The following is a 19,904-nucleotide window of genomic DNA, read 5'->3' as shown; positions in this document are numbered from 1 at the left end:
TCCTTGGCCCCTTGGATCAATCGGATTTTCTGCAACAAATTCGCTTTTACTCACTATGATTATTACTCGAACATATATAACACGAAATTTGACAATTAATCGTGTTTGATGTACATACACGATTACATATACGAGAAATATATTTGATATTCATTGAGAGATATATTTAAGATAAGAGTAAAGAATATTACTTTTATTCGTATATATGATTGGTCCGAAAATGATGTCCAATGATGTCACGTTTGATATATAATGTTATGAAAAATCATATACGAATGGATTATGGATTTATACGTGAAAAACATATTTCATATATGGTGTTGAATTAATATGGCGTTCAAGTAATAGAGAAAATCATATCGTTGAAATCACTTTTCGTTTCATTCCGATATCTCGATTAATACACTCGAAAAATAAAGAGGAAGCCATGCTATCGAGAATGTTTCGTTTCGATAACTCGATCGGTTACTGAGATATATACATTCAAAGTTTCCATAATTAAGACAGCAAGAAGGATGATCTATTGACTTCGAAATTGTGTTCGTATTATGTTCTTCCAGGAATCATGGTTGGTATTTGTTTGGAATTTGGGATAGGTTAGTGAAAGGAAGTGCGAGCAAGAGATCGAAATAAATAAATAAGGATGAAGATGATAAATGATTAAAAATTATAACTTTCTTTACACGACGATATCTCAGGAACCGGAAGTCGTATCGAGATAAATCAAAAAAGGTTTTAAAGAGGAAAGTCCACGCTTTTAATAATCGTTCATTCGTTATTTGAAAGTTACCATCTTCGAAGTTACAGCGATTCAAAGTTTTCATAATTTTAATAGAATTTAATTCAGTTTTAGGGTTAATTTATATGGTAATTGTATTTAAGGATATTTTAATTCATAAATATAAATATAAAAAGATATGCATTTTCATAAGAATTATGTATATATGAATAAAAAGCAATTGAATATATTTTTATTTCCGTGACTCAGTAAAGAATAATGAATATTTCAAAGATAACGTTATAAAAAAATTTTCTCTTTACACGGAAATTTATCAATTCTTCTTCACATAATCATTTCCTCCTGATATAAGAATTTCATCCTGAAAAATTTGACAAAAATTTCTATCTTCGAATTCTGGAAAAATTTCATGTGCCACTTCTTGTCCAATTATATTCTCTTAATATAAAATCAAAAATTTGGCATCAAAATTTTTTGATCAAAATTATTACTTTTTATTAGAAGAATATGACAATTAAGAAGATGGTGCGCGAAATTTTTCTTGAAATTCAATTTTTCGATTTTCGATAATGATTTTGGATAAATTTTTCGACTTTTTATTAGGAGAATATGATAACTAAGGAGGTGGCATAGGAAATTCTTCTTAAAATTCAATTTCTCAAAGATTTTGACTAAAATCATCGATTTTTTATTAGGAGAATATAGTATACAAAGATGGCAGGCAATATTTTCCTTAAAATTCAATTTTACAAAAATTCTGATAAAATTTTCGACTTTGTATCATGAGAATATAACTTGAGAGGAAGTCGTTCGAGAAATTTTTCCAAGAATTTCAGCAGTTCCTGGAAATGATATCAAATTCCCGGAATTTCCATAATTTTTGGAAATAACATCAAATTCCAGGAAATTTCGAATTGATAAATTTCCGTGTGAAAAGGAATTGATAAATTTGCGTGAAGAAGAAGAATTCTGTTCAATATTTTTCGATATTAAAATAACTTACTACGAAAAAATATTGCAAATCATTCGATCTTAGAAAAATACTAGGTACTTTATATTCGATTCTAGAGAATCAAAGTATTCCGTTATCTAATTTTCAAGATTATTTTATGTATATCTCATGGCCTAATAAAAATTTTAATTTATACAAAGCGAACTTAATAAATAATATCCTGTCTCTGGAATTTATTCTATGACATCACACTCTTTTACAAAGTATTTAATGATGGCGAATGTTGAGGTATTCATCAACTTGTCCTAAAATATTCTTTTAGCAAAAGAATATTCTTTTAGAAAAAGAAAGTAAAAGGGAATAGAAATTGAAACGGAAGAGGCAAGAATAGAAGGAGAGACAGGAGTTGACTCGTTCCAAGATACGCTTTTGTCTGGATAGTTGACAAAGTTCTTTTCCTTGAAATCGGATGATTCTCACCCGTTTAAACGTATTGAGTGACCAACACCGATTTCCACGAGATAGAAAAATTCCGAATGCTTCTTTACATAAATATTCTCGTAATAAAAAGTCGAAAATTTTAACCAGAATCTTTGAGAAATTGAATTTTAAGAAGAATTTTGCCTGCCTCTTTACATATCATATTCTCCTAATAAAAATTCGAAGATTTTAGTCAGAAACTTTGAGAAATTGAATTTTAAGAAAAATTTTGCCTGCCACCTCTTTGCATATCATATTCTCCTAATAAAAAGTCGAAGATTTTAGTCAGAATGTTTGAGAAATTGAATTTTAAAAAAATTTCCTATGCCACCTCCTTAGTTATCATATTCTCCTAATAAAAAGTGTAAAATTTTGCCAAAATTTTTTAAAATTGAATTTTATGAAAAATTTTGCCTGCCACCTCTTTACATATCATATTCTCCTAATAAAAAGTCGAAGATTTTGGTCAGAATCTTTGAGAAATTGAATTTTAAGAAAAATTTTGCCTGCCACCTCTTTGCATATCATATTCTCCTAATAAAAAGTCGAAGATTTTAGTCAGAATGTTTGAGAAATTGAATTTTAAAAAAATTACCTATGCCACTTCCTTAGTTATCATATTCTCCTAATAAAAATTCGAAAAGTTTATCCAAAATCGAAAAATTGAATTTCAAGAAAAATTTCGCGTGCCACCTCCTTAATTGTTATATTCTCCTAATAAAAAGTGGTAATTTTGATCAAAAAATTTTTTTGTCATATTTTCGATTTTATATTAGGAGAATATAATTGGACAAGAGGTGGCACATGAAATTTTTCCAGGAATTCGAAGATAAAAATTTTTGTCAAATTTTTCGCCTTTGTATTAGGAGAATATAATTCTAGAAGAGGTAGCATATTACATTTTCTTAAATTTGATATACTTACCTTATACTTACCTCATACTTACCTTTTTATTCTGCCTTATTATCATTTTTTGACATTTTTTCATTTATCAATTCCTCTTCACACGATGAATTATTTTTTTTTTCAGATGATTTTTCATATTCTATCAAGGATCTTAAATCTTCGAAAACTATATATTTTAACATATTGATACTTACTTTATAAATATTAATATATGTTATCTCCATTTATAAACGACTATAAGCACTAATAAAATTCTCCGCAAGAAAGAGTACAACAAGAGAATTAAATAATCATCACTGAAAAAGTTTCAATTACAAGTCGGGGATCTTCCATGGCCGAGTTGCCATTTATATTTATAGAGTTATAGAGTAAAAACTAGACACCAATGTCAGATCCAAATGAGTTTTCCACGAGATATCGTGATGAAAATTCATAGGGGTGGAGGGTGGAATCTGCGTTACACGTCTGGGATGCGATGCAAACGCGTGACGTGCGAAACGATGCTGCGAGCAAAAAGGGTTAAAGAAGGAACGTGACTTTTTTCCTTTGTGCAGGTTGCGCGGGTATCGCGCAAGAATGCGCTTTAAAATTCAAATTCCCGTGAACCTGTCGCGAGCCTGTCTCCAGGAAAAACTAAAAGGAACTGTCGCGTTGCAAATAATGGAAAATAATATACCGTTTTACCTTCGCGAGACTCCTTATCGCGAAACCGTAATAAAGAGCATTATACTATCGTTTAAAAGTTTAGAATCACTTTTAATATCCATGCCTCGTAAAGGAAGATATAAAAAATTTTTTAACTCTCTGTCCTTTATCCTTTAACATTTTATCGATACTCTGTACCACTGTGAATTGTTCAGTCGTTATCGGGAATATTTTCAGAAAATTGGAACGAACACCGATGAAATTATCTTCTCGAGATTGTTTCTTGCGAAAAATGGAACACTCTTAATGGTCACACGATTATATTACGCGGCGCAAATAAAAATTTGTTAAAATATCGTTTTACAGGTTTCCATTCTTATTTTTAAATATAATAAGTAGCAACGGATAAATGTTATTTTAATAAATATTTGTGAGTAAAGCTATCATTCGTCGTTTAATTAATAATCAACGAAAAATTCATTTTAATTTTTATCACAAAAGTATATATAATTTTCTTCGTTAAAGAAAAGAGAGAAAAAAAGAAGGATTTTCTAAGGAAGAGAGAGAAAACATCGTAACGTAATCAACGATGCAGAAGAAGATAGGTTCCTCGGGAAGGCAATAATGAAGGTTGGCTTTAATTGAATCCTTCCCAGGAAGTCCATAGAAGGCGTTAAACAAACTATCGGCATTCTAGCCACGTGGGAGTACGCGTTCGATGCTGGATCCACAATAAATCCTTTTCTTTCTTCGCGCAACCCATCCTTCCATCTTCCACCCTCCCTCCCTCTCTCCATTTTCCTTTTCTCGAGCTTTTTGTTTTGCCTCGCTGTATCCGGCCAGGCTGCGACTGCCGGTTTCCGGTCTGAAATTTCCGGCTTTGCTTAAGAGCTAATAGCACAGCCAGGAGAGCTACGTTTCCCTACCCTACAAACTGATCTATCTATCCTCTCGATTCCTTGACAGATAATCGTTCTCCCGGCGCAATTAATCCCATCTTCGATCCACCGATTTCTGAGGGGAGGGGGAAAAAATCATCGAGATGCGACAGGTTGATCGACGTCGAGATTCATTTCGTGAAGAATTTTTAAAATTGGATGTGACGAGTCGAAGAGATTTTTGGCGAAGCTCCAAAGTTGAAGAATAATTGAAGAATAATTTCTTAATTAAGTGGAACGTCGTCGCAGAGAATGTATTGATTCTTCAATTCCTCAATTCTTCGATTTTTCGTCAATTCTTCATTTCCATTCAAATTTTTTTTTTTTATTTTAAAAAATATCGTTTTTGTAAAATGTAGAAAGAAACGTTGAGGATCCAATACAATTTAAATTCAATTAAGAATTGAAACAAATATCCTTTTACGATACTTAAACGAACGCGGTAGCTAATGGCTTCAAAAGTGCCGCGGCTAAGAGAAAACTTGTGTTTTCTTGAATCAAACTTTAAATTTTGATCAAGACGAACAATTAAACTTTAAGTAAACTGAGAACTTGAGAAGCATTAAACCCGTTGAACAATATTTTCAAATAATCCTTTTATTCAACGAACAAAGAATTTCCCTTCCGTTCCAACGGAACGTCACGGATATCATTACAATTAATCCTGCCTTCGGATTAATTTCGAAACAATAGAAACAATACAGTGTAATTGATAGACTATCTCCCCTTTCGATATTATCGAAATCATCGAAATTATCGGTTATTATCGAACGCGATAGACAATCGCGTTCAAGGACGTAGAGGCGAGAGACAGAATGGGAAGACGAGGAGGAGGCAAAAGTGGATGGAGGCCAAGGTTCGTTTGAATATTCGAATGCAACGGTCGATCAATAAATAGACGCAATTCCTAGAGAGGAATATCCTGCGGGAATTCCCTTCCAATCCAATCCTTCCTATCCATTACCGATTTCTATTCAAAACCACGTTCGACGAAACCTCCCCCTTCCCCATTTCGCAACCGAAATGCACACGTGGCCCTTGTGTACCTGTCATTAGTGAATGCTAATGTCATTGTCACGTTCGACGTTGATCCCGCCTACGGACAAATCTCGCCTTCCACCACGAAACGATACCGAATCCCGATACCGTGTAATTTAATCACGGTAGATTCGTGGCAACGTGTAATTAACCTTCAAATAATATTATTGGGTCACGAGCAACTGATTTCGATTCCGTTTAACACGAGTTCTGTATTTAAAAGCGGTGGGAATCAATAATTGGTCTTCGTCCTCGCGTGTGAAGAAATTGAACGTGAAATATGAGATCAAGTTAAACGTACGATCAAACGTAGTAAGTTGTTAAGTCTTGGCTGGATATTAAATATTTATTTTATTTTTAATTTTTAGGAAAACAATATTTTTTTGTTCTTTTTTTTTTTTTTATGGTATCACATCAATTGAATAGGTTAGAATATAGTAGCCACATGCTCGATAAAAGTACGATAAATACATATCAGGATTAAGAAAAAAAAAAAAAAAAACAAAAAACAGAAAATATAAATTTTGCAATGATTACGACTAATCACATTTTGACATGACCAAAAATTTATTCCAAATTTGTTCACCGTTTCCTAGACTAAAATATCCCTCAAAAAAAGAGCAAGTAACGAATTAAAATTAACGAATTAAAAAGTAACTTTACACGAATATTAATCACACTATGAAAACGTCAATGTATTCCACACAATAAATCGTATTATCTCCGAGGTATCTTAAATTTCTCGAGATCACCTCTTTTCAGTACCAATCGACGCAAAAATAAAATATATATATATATATATATATATTAAAAAAAGAAAACGCAAAGAAAACTCTTCTTCGTTCGCTAAAATCAGAAAAGAAGAGATCGTAATTTCACGACAAATATTACGTCCAACCACCTTCCACCCCAATCAGCCCAGTTGCCCTAATCGATCCTCCGGAGCAGCCGTGTTCTCCGCCATGTTCCCCGGCTTTCTTCCTCCCCCTTCCTCCGATCAAGAGTCATTCGTCCTGCAAACACGCCGAGACGAGGACAAATAGCATTTGCGAGGAGCCTCGATCTTCCTGAAGGATCTTCGATTCGGCTGATTCTTTTCCCGACCGGTGATCACAGCCCCGATATCGTCCTCCTCCTCGTCGTGCCACGCCGCCATGCTGTGCCACCGATCCTCCTCGTGATCCGTTCGGTGATCCGTTTTCGTGAATCTCTCGATGGTGGCCGGTTTGCAGTGCTGTTTCGTGACAAAGTGATCCAACGGATCAAGATACTCAATTTCTTGCTTCGTCTCCACGGTCTCCAAATGGGACTCGCTCTCCTCCTTGGCGAAATCGAAGAGGCCGGCCATGTCCAACGTCACGTTCGTATACGAGTCCAACAGATTCAACTGCATCGAGTTGAGTACAACTTCACCAGGTGGATACTTGTCCCCGTAACAATTTCTCAGGCATTCCTCGAACGTTTTGAATCGGAACGAGTTGTAATTCCAGGTGATGTCGACTATAGGCAGGACTTGGCCGGTTTTCACGAACGTGGACGAGTGTTCCGCGATGTCGCTTTCGTTCGAATCCCTGTTCTTCATCTCGAAAGGGATCGACGTTAGAGCATCGTTCTGTATCAGATTCGGGGAGGATGAAACGGTTCTCAGGTTGGTCAACAATATCTTGGAATTGGAGCTGGCGACGTTGAATCCCGTCCGGTCTTTGGGATACTGTTGCATTATGTTGAGGGATGAGGTCTTGTCAGACTCTTCGGACGTGGTAGTGGTGGCGTAGTAGTGGAAGATCGTGCACAGCTTCTTTGGATCTGCCTGCACAAGTTTATCGTGATAAATACACGCGTAGAATTTATTTCTCACGTTTTATTTCCCTATTGGAAAGTTTGGTTAAGTTGGACGGATCGTACGGATGTTTATAATTAGATGATATAGGAGAAAGTTGACGAATTGTTGCAAGAATTTTAAATATATATAAATTTTACGTTGGTTGCTTAGACAAATTCTTCTCTCTAAATCTCTAATTTTTAATTTCCCTAATTTTTAGTTTCCTGACAACGACGAGCAAAAGGAAAAACGCGAATAAGCGTAATAATAACCTCAAAAAAGATATTCGAATTGCGAATTATACTTTCCTCGGAAATTAGAAAGAAGGAATATCGTATACTGCATGAGTTACGTACGATTAACATTTGGAGTTGAATGATGAGAGGAAATATGAGGATTACAGTGGCAAGGAGGGCGCAGATGCTTTCCATGATGAAGCTGACAAATCTTCCGTTTCTCTATGAAAATTCTAAGATCTCGACCGGTTTCTCAAACCGGGACGTCTTCATCGCTTCACAGCTTTCAACGTCGATGGAATTCATTGTTAGTTGTGCACTTTTTTTTTTCCTTTTTTTTTTTTCTATTAATTATACAAAAATCCGTGGAACACCTGGTGCCATCGGACACCACGCGATACGAGATCGATTTTTACAACGCGATACGAGACGAGAAAAAACCGTCATTTGTTTATGGAAATCCGTTCGAATCGAGAACGAAGAATTTTGTAACCTCTCTGGACGTTTCGTTGACGTTTGTGAATTTAATACGGTACGTGTATATCTGTGGTGGTGAGTATCGTTTTACGTTAAAAAATAAATCGATAACCAAATGAACGTTTGGAAAGGGAGGAGCAAGAAGAAAAAAAGGGAATATATTACAACGCGAGAAATACGAGGGAAGAACGGTGGACGGTATTAATTTTGATGAAAATACAGAATAAATAGCAACGATGTTCTGATAATATTGAAAAACGGTGATCACGGATGGATATCGGTGATTCACGAGGAAAAATTTCATTGCATTTCCATGCGCAAGGGAAAAGAGAATTTTTTTTTTTTTTTTTCTCTCTTTTTCCCCTCTCGCATAAAATGTACTTGTATATTCTATGCTAATCTATGCCACGTTTTAATATTGCTTTGTGGGCTCGAACTTTGAAAAAACATCCCCCTTCGTTCCCGTGAAAAACAGTCGAATATTGCGATTTCATAAGCTATAAAGACATTTCAGCCGTTGAAATTTGACTTTACATCCCGTTTCCGATCTTTTATCGATGTATTCTGTTTGATGAACTTGTACAATATTCCGTATCATAATTCCATTATAAATCCCATAACAGCATAAATCTCATCGGCATCAATTTCACCATATCCCTCGTTTCCTTTATCCCTCCCCTATTTATTGCACGGTTATTCCTATTTCCATACACGTAGAATAAACAGAAGCGTTAAGCGTCAATCAGAGTGGAGTAATTTGAAGCGGTCCTCGCAGAGGATGGTGGAATCTCGGTGGCGCGTCAACCTCGGAGCCCGGCCCATAATAGGATGCAATTTAGAAACGGTCGAAACAGACAATACCGCGTCCTTCGAAGCGTAAATCATCCACCACGGCGCGGGAACGAGGGTTGGCCGGGATTGGAGAACGGGTTAAAATGGAGGGTGGAGAGTGCATATCTTAATTACAATATTCCCACGAGCTGAGCACAGGAGTCTTGCCCGGTTGGCCGACCAACTTGCCCTTTCCGACCAGCCTCTAGGAATTTAATTAATTTGCCAGTGGCAAGCAGCCTTGCTCCTTGTCGCCGTTCTGAAATATTGTATCCTTCCCACCCTTTAAAACCCACCGCCACCCACCTCGAGCGCTTCAGCCTTCGTACCATCGCTTTTGGCTCACCTTTCTGTCTCTGTTTATTCTATCCTCTCTCTTCTCTCCTCCTCTCCCTTTTTCACTCTTCTCTCGACCCCAAGCACTTGAAGCCGGGCTCGTGTTCTTGCAACGCAACGCGAGCACCCCTTAATTGTTCGGATATCATTGAATTTTATCCGGATATCGACACGAGAAACTGGCATAGGGGACGTGATACGAGACCTCGGTTCTTCTTCGAATTGGATATCTGCGAAACATTTTGCTTTTTTAATTATTGCTTTGGTTTTTTTCTTATTTATTTTCTTTTTTTTTTTATGTGACTTTTGTTTCTTTTTTAATTAATGGATGGAAGGAAAATTTAAAGATTTCTTTTTGAAATATATAATAAACGAAGTTTTGAAAAATCTTAATTTTTTCTTCTGAAAATACCATATTCTGCATAGTTATCTGTAAACAAAGAGAATCAAAATTTAGATTGTGATGCACACAAATTCGGATATGTACATAATATGCACATAACATACATTATGATATTTGATGAAATGAATCTGTTTAAACTCCATTTCTACAAATTTCCATTTAGAATCGAATATTATTTAATTTGTTTTATCTTTCTTGCACAATTTCCTTTTTTTTTTTTTTTTTTTTTTTGTAAGATTCAAATAAGTTCTTACAAAGATGATCAAAAATTTTAATAATCCTGTAATATCTTTAAAATTCCCTGAAAAAGAGAAAATGGTTAATAAGTTTTCTTAACTGTTCCGTTAAAAAAAACTGTCTGTTTACTCGGATAGCAGATAATGGGAAATTAAATAGGAATTCTATTTCATGTATAAAACAGTAAAATGAAATGGTTAAACATTGTTTCTCTAGAATTAATATTACGTGAGAACTGTGCATAAATATCGACCAACACTCAAGTACTTTTTCTTTACTCAATTTAAATACTGGACTTATATCATTCAGATAATTATCATCCCTATTTTTGATCTCCTATATACCGTTACATGATTTTAAAATTATATCTTTCCATTATTTTTAACAAATCTAAACTCTCATTGATAAAAAAATAAAAATTTAATTTTGATGTTCGTAACAGATTCCCGATTAATTAACGATTACTTCGAAAATTAAAATCAATGAAAAGATAAAAATTCGTTTCAATTTCGATTATCAAACTGAATTCGAAATTTACTTTGAAAATGAAAATAAATTTTTAATTGAAATAGAATTGTTAGCCCGATTTAAATATTTTTTATGAAAAATATATAAAATTTAGGCCCATAGAAATTTAAAAATATTAATTAGAATTTTTTAAAAAAATTTTTTCAATATTCTATCTCTTCAATAAAATCCCAGAGTTCGAATACATGTATCCCAAAGGCGTTAGCAACCAATCGGTTGCTCGCTAATTAATAAGTTTCCAGCGAATTTTTTTTTTTATCTTCGGTTTCATTGTACGTTCCTTGTTCGATATTCTCTCGTAACAATAGTGTATAACAAGTTTCGCGGCGTATTACAAAATAATTAATCTCGAAAATGAACTTACGCACTTATTAATAAATGAACTCTTATAAGAGAAATTCTTTCGATTTTACATCTAAATGCGTACAATTTAAAATATCAAAGAATTCTTTAATTTACATTTTAAATATTATTTAAACAACTTATTTAATTTAAGCTATTATTTAGACAAATAAATTAACTAAACTTTATATGTGCCTTCAAGATTCTTTCTTCAGTCTTTGAAACTTTGAAAATTCGAATTTTATTTACAACTACTAATCGTAATTCTATCAATTCTTCATTTCATTTGTCATGAGAAAATAGAGCAAATGAAAGACATAGAAAATAAAAAGGATATCGAAAAGACTGATTAATTTCTCGGTTAATGCATCGATCATCGTTACGTCAATTTCAGATTATCCTGAGAAGACAAAACTTTCTTTCTTTTTCCACAAGATGACCAAAACAGAACTCGAGAAAAAACAAGTCATTTAGTCGAGGTTCGAAAAAACCTGAGGTCTTGAAAGGGCTTAATCGAAGAAAGGATAGATCCGTGGATGGGCGAGAAACGACGAAAGATGGATGAAGAAAAAACGGCAACGAGCGAGGACGAAGGTAGCCATCCGCCTCATCTGCCGTTGAAAAGGTGAAAATCTTGATTTGAGTGAGCGCTTTAGATCGGGCGCGGTCCGGAAAACTCGTAAAAAAAGCACCAAGAGAAGGGGAGAAAATCCTTTGGCAAAGCCATTAACGATGATTTCTCCTAAGCCATCGAATCCCTCTTTCTTCCGTCAATGTCTTCCAATGTCGTGCACCATTGACGTGTCGTGAAAAAAAAAGAAAAAATGGAAGAAAAAAATGAAGAGAAACTGTATGGAGGAACGAGAATGACGAAAGTACCGACAACGAAGTAACGAAATGAAGAACTATGAAAGGAATATAAATGATATGATTAAAATATAGAAAAGAAGTGGTTAATCGAATTGACAAGTGAAATTGTATGTACAAAAAATAGAAAATTTATATCATTTATTGATTTATTTAACATACATATTATGTATATTTAATATTCGATAAAAATTACGATTTAAGCGATAACTCTATTCTATATCAGGGATAATCTTGTAATTGTATCATAAACGAAGTACAAAATAAATTTAATATTTAATGGGAGAATGATTGGAAGAATTACATTTAATTCAATTACAAAAATTGTTAAAATTAATAAATTTTAGAAATACAATTTCTTTGATATATCTTTTTATAAATATTGTATTTATAAATATTGTCATACATTATCGTATTGAATTTGATGCATAGTAGACAGATTTATGTATAAGTTGAATTATTTACAAATTAAAAATTATATTTGAAAATACTATAAGATTTTTTTGCAAAATTGAATTTAAATATTTTAAATAGATGTTAAGATTTTTAATTATAAATTAATAATTTATAATAAATTAAGAAGATATAATATAATAATAAGATATAATACAAGACAATCAAATATCAAAAGTATTATGTATTTTAAATTTCAAAATAAATTTTGAAGAATACATTTTGAAATATAGACAAAAAGAACAAATAGTAGGAAAAAAAGTAAAAATAAGATAGAAATATTAAAATCAATGCTATCAAAATGTCATAAATGAAACACATAGAAATATAAAAAAAAGAAAAAGATAAAATAAGAATTAAAGATCAACGCCATCTCTCGATTACTTTCAGAAGATTTTTAGCATTGAAGAAATAAGGTACTAGATATCAATTAAATATTATTTCATTATATCTTTTTTAAAATTACAATATGTCTACATCTTATTCTGAATCAAATCAATAATATTGAAAATAATATTAAAGATGTAAAGATAAAAAATATATTGAATATTAAATCTATTCTGTACTTCATCTGTTATTATTGTCTTTTGAGATATAACAATCAGCATTCAATGTTGTCTTCTCCTATGAAATGCTTATTTTATCAATATTTTTCTAAATAAAAAATTCTAACTTCCAATGTTTAACAAGAAATAACAAGAATTGTCAATTTTAACTTAATAAATGTGATTAACAATCTCAAAACAAAATATATATTTGTACTAAAATCTCCTATAGAAATTTTTTTTCATTTTTTCTTAGTTATTCCGATCGTTTTATAATTCATTATATCAATAAAAGCACAAACAAAAATTGGAACAAAAATTTTGAAGTTTTTTCGGATGAAATCTGAATATATATATATATATTCATATTATTCATACTACAAGGATGTAGGTATAATAAAAAATGAATGAAAATAAGAGAAAATAAAAGACATTTTTTATAACTGATAAAGTTTTTACTAAATATCAAAAATATATCAACGAAACAATTAAATAACAATTTTAAAAAAACATCTTCTAAATGGTTTTTATTTTTCACAGCTTAATTTTATTCAACTGAAAATAAATAATATTAGCAAATTTCAATTAATCCCGAATGTAAATATTTCAACATACATCAGTTTAACTATTAAAATTAATATATTATGTAAATTGGAATTTATAACAAACAATAAAAAAGAACATCTTGATTTAAATCGAATAGCAATTCATAAAACTAATTATCATTTTTTAAGAATGCAATTATTACAGAATAACTAACAATACAAAAGTAGACGTAGTACTTATTTGCTGTGGCAATTATTTATGTCAATAAAATATTTAGTGATTTTTAATGATATTAATGATATTAATGATATTTAATGATATTTAATGATATTTAATGATATTAAATATATTCAAATTAAAAAGAATTATTTTCAACTTTAAGATTTCAATTATAAAAATATCTCTAAAAAATGAGATCAATCCCAATGAAAAATAAAATTAAATTATTCCAAATTATTACTAATTGAGAAATTTATATTAAGTATTATAAATATTTAATTGTATGGTGTTTTATTGCTATGGTACACTTAAAATAAATTACATCATAACATCAGCCACAACATCTAACATATTATTGTATAATTAATTAGTATTCATTGTTCGATTTACAAGATGTTTTGTCTCAATCACACTGTTAACAATAACATGCCTAAACGATCGACGATCAGGCTTGACAACACAATTTAAAGGTAACTTTTGCATTTTACTGTGTTCGTCCCGCGTCTACATATTGTCTTGTAAGTTACACAGTAAAATGAACGTTTACGCTGCGCGTTTATAACATAATATCAGCCATTGTAAATGATCTATATAAGAATATAAAAAAGTAAGGTCAGAAAAACACAACGAATGGTTTTTCTAACTAGTACGCATTCATCACAATTCTCAAACACACCCCAAATGTTGTGTCTCAATTACCATACTTGAATAATGTGTATTATAAAATTTCATGTATTACTGCAATATATGATCAAAAGAAATGCCTCTGTTTACGACCACGTATAGTAATTCCTGAGATATTAAAATATTATTGTACTGAAACATGATCTTAATAGTATAGACTCTATATGCTGCAACTTGCAGAATATTAATTTTATCTATTGGCAGCAAATATTAAATTAAACTTATATGTATGTTGAGATACTACTTTAAAAGTAGTTTACAAATATTATTCCTTCTTGTATATATTTATCTTGTACGCTATCTAATACCAAATTGACAAACAAAAATATTTTATTAAAAACAAAAATACTGTTCAATTGGTATATATATTACCAATCACTGAATACTTTTTTTTTTCTGTCTAAATCGACTATCTTTATCATGAATTACTTCGTGTTTAAGCAGTTTGCTTTATAGTAGAAATTTCTACAAAGCCCATATCACTTGCATTGTGAGTGCAATTAGCGCCTTTTACGTAAATTCAATGAATTTACGTAAAGGAATGCATAAAGATATTTCATTATTTTTTATTGAACAACCCAAAAAATCTGTATTTTTCAGTTTGTAATGTATAATATAGTGATGTAATAACATCACTATATGTATCTCTGTATTATTACAATGATACTTACATCTAAGACCTCATGTACGCATAATCGTGTTCACGCAAAGGAACGAATGTTTCTTTGATTGACTGTGGTGATGCCCAACGAAGGGCATAGTAGGGACCGCCAGCTTTATCATTTGTTCCAGACATTCGACTACCACCAAACGGTTGCTGGCCAACAACCGAGCCTGTCGATTTATCATTAACGTAAAAATTACCAGCTGTATATTTAAATTCCTCAAGAGCTCTTCTCGCCCATTTTCTAAAAAATAATGAAATGTAATAAAATATAATATAAATATATTAAAACAAATTAAAATATTTACTCGTCTTGTGAGAATATCGATCCAGTTAAAGCATAAGGTGTTGATGATTCTACCAATTTCATCGTTTCGTCAAGATCTGAATCTTTATAAACATATATTGTTAATACAGGACCAAATATTTCTTCAGTCATTATCTTATCTTTAGGATCTTTTGTGACTACTATTGTTGGATTAATAAAATATCCAATCCTAATGAAAAAGATTAAAAAGAATTAAAAATAACATAAAGATATATATTTTATATAAAATATATAAAATAGCTAAAAATAAAACGTACGAATCATCATATTTTCCACCACCAATAATTTCTAAATTTGATGATTTTTTAGCATGTTCGATATAACTAGAAATTCTTTTAAATGCGATAGCATCTATAACAGCTCCGGTGAATACGGTAAAATCTCTAATATCGCCAATTTTAAGCATGTCACGAATCGATAAAAGACCTTCCTTTATCTAGATAGTAACATTTAAAATTAAAAAACTTTATTTAAAAAAATTGAAATTGAAGTTAAAATAATACGATATTTCTACCTGTGGCCATAATGATTCTGGAACGTACATTCTACTGCAAGCTGAACATTTTTGACCATTAAATTCAAAAGCGCTTTTTATGGTCCCATTAACAACTGATTCCACATCAGCGCTTGCATGCACAAAATGATAATTTTTGCCACCACATTCGCCTATTAATTTAGGATAGTTTTTATACTTTCCTAAATTTTTACCAACTTGTATCCATAAACGATTAAATGTTGGAACTGATCCAGTAAAATTAATTCCAGATAAATAAGGTGAAGCAGTTATGGTATCTCCAAAAACAGGACCTTCACATGGAATAAAATTGACTACACCTGGTGGTACACCAGCTTCTTTACATATCTTAAATATCCACCAATTAGAAAGTAAAGCTGTATCAGATGGTTTCCATAATACTGCATTACCCTAGAAATATTTGATACAAAATTTTTTTACATATATTTATTATTAAACATTATATTATATTATTTAATTTGCAATTATATTACACACACACATACACGCGCACGCACGCAGGCACGCACGCACACACACACAATAAAAATTAATAAAACGCATAAAAATGAAATAATTAAAAAAAAATGCAAACCATTAAAGCAGGTGTATAGCTAAGATTACCACCAATGGCAGTAAAGTTGAATGGTGATACTGCTGCAACAAAACCATCCATCCCTCTATATCTCATTGAATTTAGTGTTTCTTTATTGGGTGAAATTGGTTGATATTTCATAGCCTCCTTAGCAAAATATCCATGCATTCTAAAAAAATCAATTAATTCTGCTGCACTATCTATTTCTGCTTGAATAACAGTTTTGCTCTGCCCAAGCATTGTAGCAGCATTTAATTGCTGTCTGTATTTTGTTGCCATCAAATTAGCTGCTCTCAACCAGATTTCTAAACGTTTCTCAAATGGACATTTTTCCCATTCACGCTGAGCTTTCACAGAAACATTTATTGCTTTTTTGACTAGATCAGCTGTTGCCCAATAATATTTTGCAATTTTTATTTTATGATTATGTGGCTAAAATACGTATCATAATTATCATTAATAAATAATCATTAATTATATTACTATTATTATTTTGTCTACTATTTTGTAATCATTATACTAAACTTACCATAACTTGATATTTACATAAATCTGTTTTAATTTCTTCATTTCCAATAACCAAGGGTACTTCTTCACATTCATTACTCATTTTATCCAAAACCTTCTCTAATTCAGCCCTCTCTGGACTACCTTTCTTATAGCTAAGAATAGGTTCATTTTCCAAAGGAAATTCAATAGTATTTGATACTGGTATTATTGTTCCTAAGCATCTTGTACTAACTCTGTTTATAGGAATATTAAATATATTATTTCCAATAATAATAATAGAAAATTGCATTTATTTTAAAATTAAAAATTTTTTTTTAATTATTTATTTATTTTTATTTTATTTTTTTTAATTATATATTCATATAATTCATTTAAATATTCATAATATTTACAAATGTTCATATATGTTTAAATTTACTGATACAATAAGATTATAAGAGAAAACACATATTAGCTTTTATGCTTAACTTGATATCATTTGTAAATATTTATCTATGTACTTTGTAGTAAGAGTTAAATATAATATAATACTATCTTCAATATATTAAGATTTTCATAAAGTATTTTCTTCTAAAATAATAATAATAATAATAATAAATCATTATTTATCATAATTAATAATAAAACAAAAATAAATGATAAAAATAACAAAAAATGATAAATATAATACAGAAATATTAATTGTTGTTATAATTATTTATTTTTATATGAATTATAATAATAATAATTTTTTAATTTAAAATTTTTTAATTTTATCTATACATAAAATAATAAAAATTTATTCTTTATTAAATCTTTATTTAAAAAGTATGAAAAATATGTCACAAAAATAATCACAAAAATAAAAAAAATTATTTTCAGAGAAGGAAAGATTCTTTTAACTTGCTTATATGTCAAATTAATACCATAGTCAGAATATTATGTAACACAATCTCAGTGACCCATGTTATTAGTTATCACTATTATTAATTAAGCAGAAGAAAACTTGATAATAGAAATTATCTGTAATTGAATGAAATTAATGAAACTATAAAATAATTAAATAAATAAAATGAAATAAATCAATATAAAGATATGCTCATATTAATCATACAAAGATTTCAAAGTAGAAATATATAGTTTTCAATAATACGAACATTTTTTTAATATATCACAAAATGTTTTATTTTCGTATTTATTTGTATAAATCAGTAAATATTATTTTCAAAAAATTATATCAAATTTTAAATTGAAACAAAATGAATAAAAATAATAGAAAATTAAGAAAATTATCATTGACAAGTATTTGGTCGACGCACAAAATTTCGCTGTAAAATTTATAAGTAAGCGATAAAATACATTCGTTATAGCAGATGTACTGTCTGCTCCATGCATATGTATTGGTCTGTAAAAATATATTTCAAGGACACACATATATGCATAATGAATATAAAAATATTACTTTATACACTGTTAATATATGATAGTTCTTATATGAATATTTATAAATAATTTTAAGAATCATTTTCAATAAAATGATTATAATTAATGCTTATGTCATGTGTTATTATATGTTGCTGATAAAATGAAGAAATTAAAATTATAAAATGCATGACAATAAAATATAATTTTTTAATTTATATGTTCCGATATGTTAATTTGTCTAATCAATATAATTGATATTAAAAATCAAAAATAATTAATAATTATTGTATGACATGTAATCAAAACTTAACAAAATATACTTTTATTTAAAATAATTACTAAATAATATATTAAAATGAATATTGAAAAATAGTTTGCAAAAATAGATAAATAGATAAAAATATATTGTCAAGAATTCTAATGGATGAACTATCAAAGAACACCTTTCACGTCCATTTTATAGTGGAAAATTCCAATGGAACCCGTAAAGTACTCTATCCTTTTCATAAACAAAGAGGTATGCGAAGAGAGAAGATTAGACAAAGAAAACGAATTGGAGGACCAATAACACACCAATAAACTGACATCTACATATAAGCGCGCCCCTTCGTTTATATGATCGTTGCTACATAGTGTGTATGTCAATGCGCGAAAATAATCAATATATTATATTAGAATTTAATATATGCAATAAAGAAAAAAAACACTAACTATGAAATTTCGTTTTATCTATGTATATATACATATACATATTTCGCTAATCGTTTCACATTTAGCTACTCACTTTTGATTGTTAACTATTAATGCTTGACGGCAAAGATTCAACATTGTTTTTTTTTCTTCTAATTTATATCTCTTGACAACTTTTTACATGAACACCTTTACACCTTCGTCGTGTAAACTTTGAAAAACTATCAATAAAACTTATTCACTAATATATAATAATCACCGTATAGACTGATCAGGATGCTGACCTGTCGAAACTACGAAAGTCGACAGTGGCAACCATCGAGCAAATAGTAAGCCAAACCTTCCCCCATGTATACCCCACCCTCCAACAATTCGACTATATTCGAAACAGGGCCGTAATAATAATTCCGGAAAATAGGACATCATTTAATTTTTAAATAAAAATATAATAAAACTGTAAAAAACATCAAAATATAGATTATAGATTAAATTATAAATTAAATCAAAATTAAATGTTTTAATTAAAATTATATTATTAGTTAAGTGATTAGTAAGATATTTTATTCGAAATTATTTTATAATATTGAAGTCGAATTATATTATAATAAATATAAATTTATAAAAAAATAAAATTTAATTATTTTGATTTATCAAAAAGATGTTACTTTTAAATATTTATTTAAATATTTTTGTGCAATAGAGTATGAAATTTAAAGAAATTATAAAATAAATTTATTATTTCCTTTCCTTTTTTTCTTCTTCTTACTTAACATATATTATTTAAAATCTTCTAAAATTTTAAAAATAAAATATGTGAAATAATATATCTCAAACATAATATTATATCAATATATGAAATATTATCAAATGTTATCAATTAATGTATCATTGTGTAAAAAATTATACAAAAATTTTAAAATTATACAAAGATTTTATAGACTTTAAAAATATATTGTAAAAATTATCTTATAAAAA

At 29.9% G+C, this 19,904-nt stretch overlaps 2 protein-coding genes across 4 annotated transcripts; both read right to left on the bottom strand.

Moving 5' to 3' along the window:
- Positions 1-6,241: 6,241 nt before the first annotated feature.
- Positions 6,242-9,627, bottom strand: LOC122718084. Of its 2 annotated transcripts, none has more exons than XM_043942774.1 (2): positions 9,411-9,627; positions 6,242-7,508 (listed from the first exon to the last, which is right to left on the bottom strand). In XM_043942774.1, the coding sequence occupies exon 2, from the start codon at positions 7,416-7,418 to the stop codon at positions 6,696-6,698; it is 723 nt and encodes a 240-aa protein (XP_043798709.1). In that variant the 5' UTR covers positions 7,419-7,508; positions 9,411-9,627; the 3' UTR covers positions 6,242-6,695. The 2 variants fall into 2 exon arrangements, with proteins under 2 accessions (XP_043798709.1, XP_043798710.1); XM_043942775.1 differs by having other exon boundaries at positions 6,242-7,504.
- Positions 9,628-10,014: 387 nt separating this feature from the next.
- Positions 10,015-19,254, bottom strand: LOC122718083 (delta-1-pyrroline-5-carboxylate dehydrogenase, mitochondrial). Of its 2 annotated transcripts, XM_043942773.1 has the most exons (8): positions 19,024-19,254; positions 16,855-17,068; positions 16,326-16,757; positions 15,731-16,141; positions 15,474-15,652; positions 15,197-15,385; positions 14,896-15,132; positions 10,015-10,104 (listed from the first exon to the last, which is right to left on the bottom strand). In XM_043942773.1, exons 1-7 carry the CDS (start codon positions 19,065-19,067, stop codon positions 14,898-14,900), a joined length of 1,704 nt encoding a protein of 567 aa, XP_043798708.1. In that variant the 5' UTR covers positions 19,068-19,254; the 3' UTR covers positions 10,015-10,104; positions 14,896-14,897. The 2 variants fall into 2 exon arrangements, with proteins under 2 accessions (XP_043798708.1, XP_043798706.1); XM_043942771.1 differs by lacking the exon at positions 10,015-10,104 and having other exon boundaries at positions 13,815-15,132.
- Positions 19,255-19,904: the final 650 nt, after the last annotated feature.

The sequence above is a fragment of the Apis laboriosa genome, unplaced genomic scaffold (genome assembly GCF_014066325.1).
Source record: "Apis laboriosa isolate Shangri-la unplaced genomic scaffold, ASM1406632v1 scaffold5_cov152, whole genome shotgun sequence".
Lineage (NCBI taxonomy): Eukaryota > Metazoa > Arthropoda > Insecta > Hymenoptera > Apidae > Apis > Apis laboriosa.
Note: the sequence above shows the minus strand (reverse complement) of the source record. Positions and strands in the feature narration are given on the sequence as shown.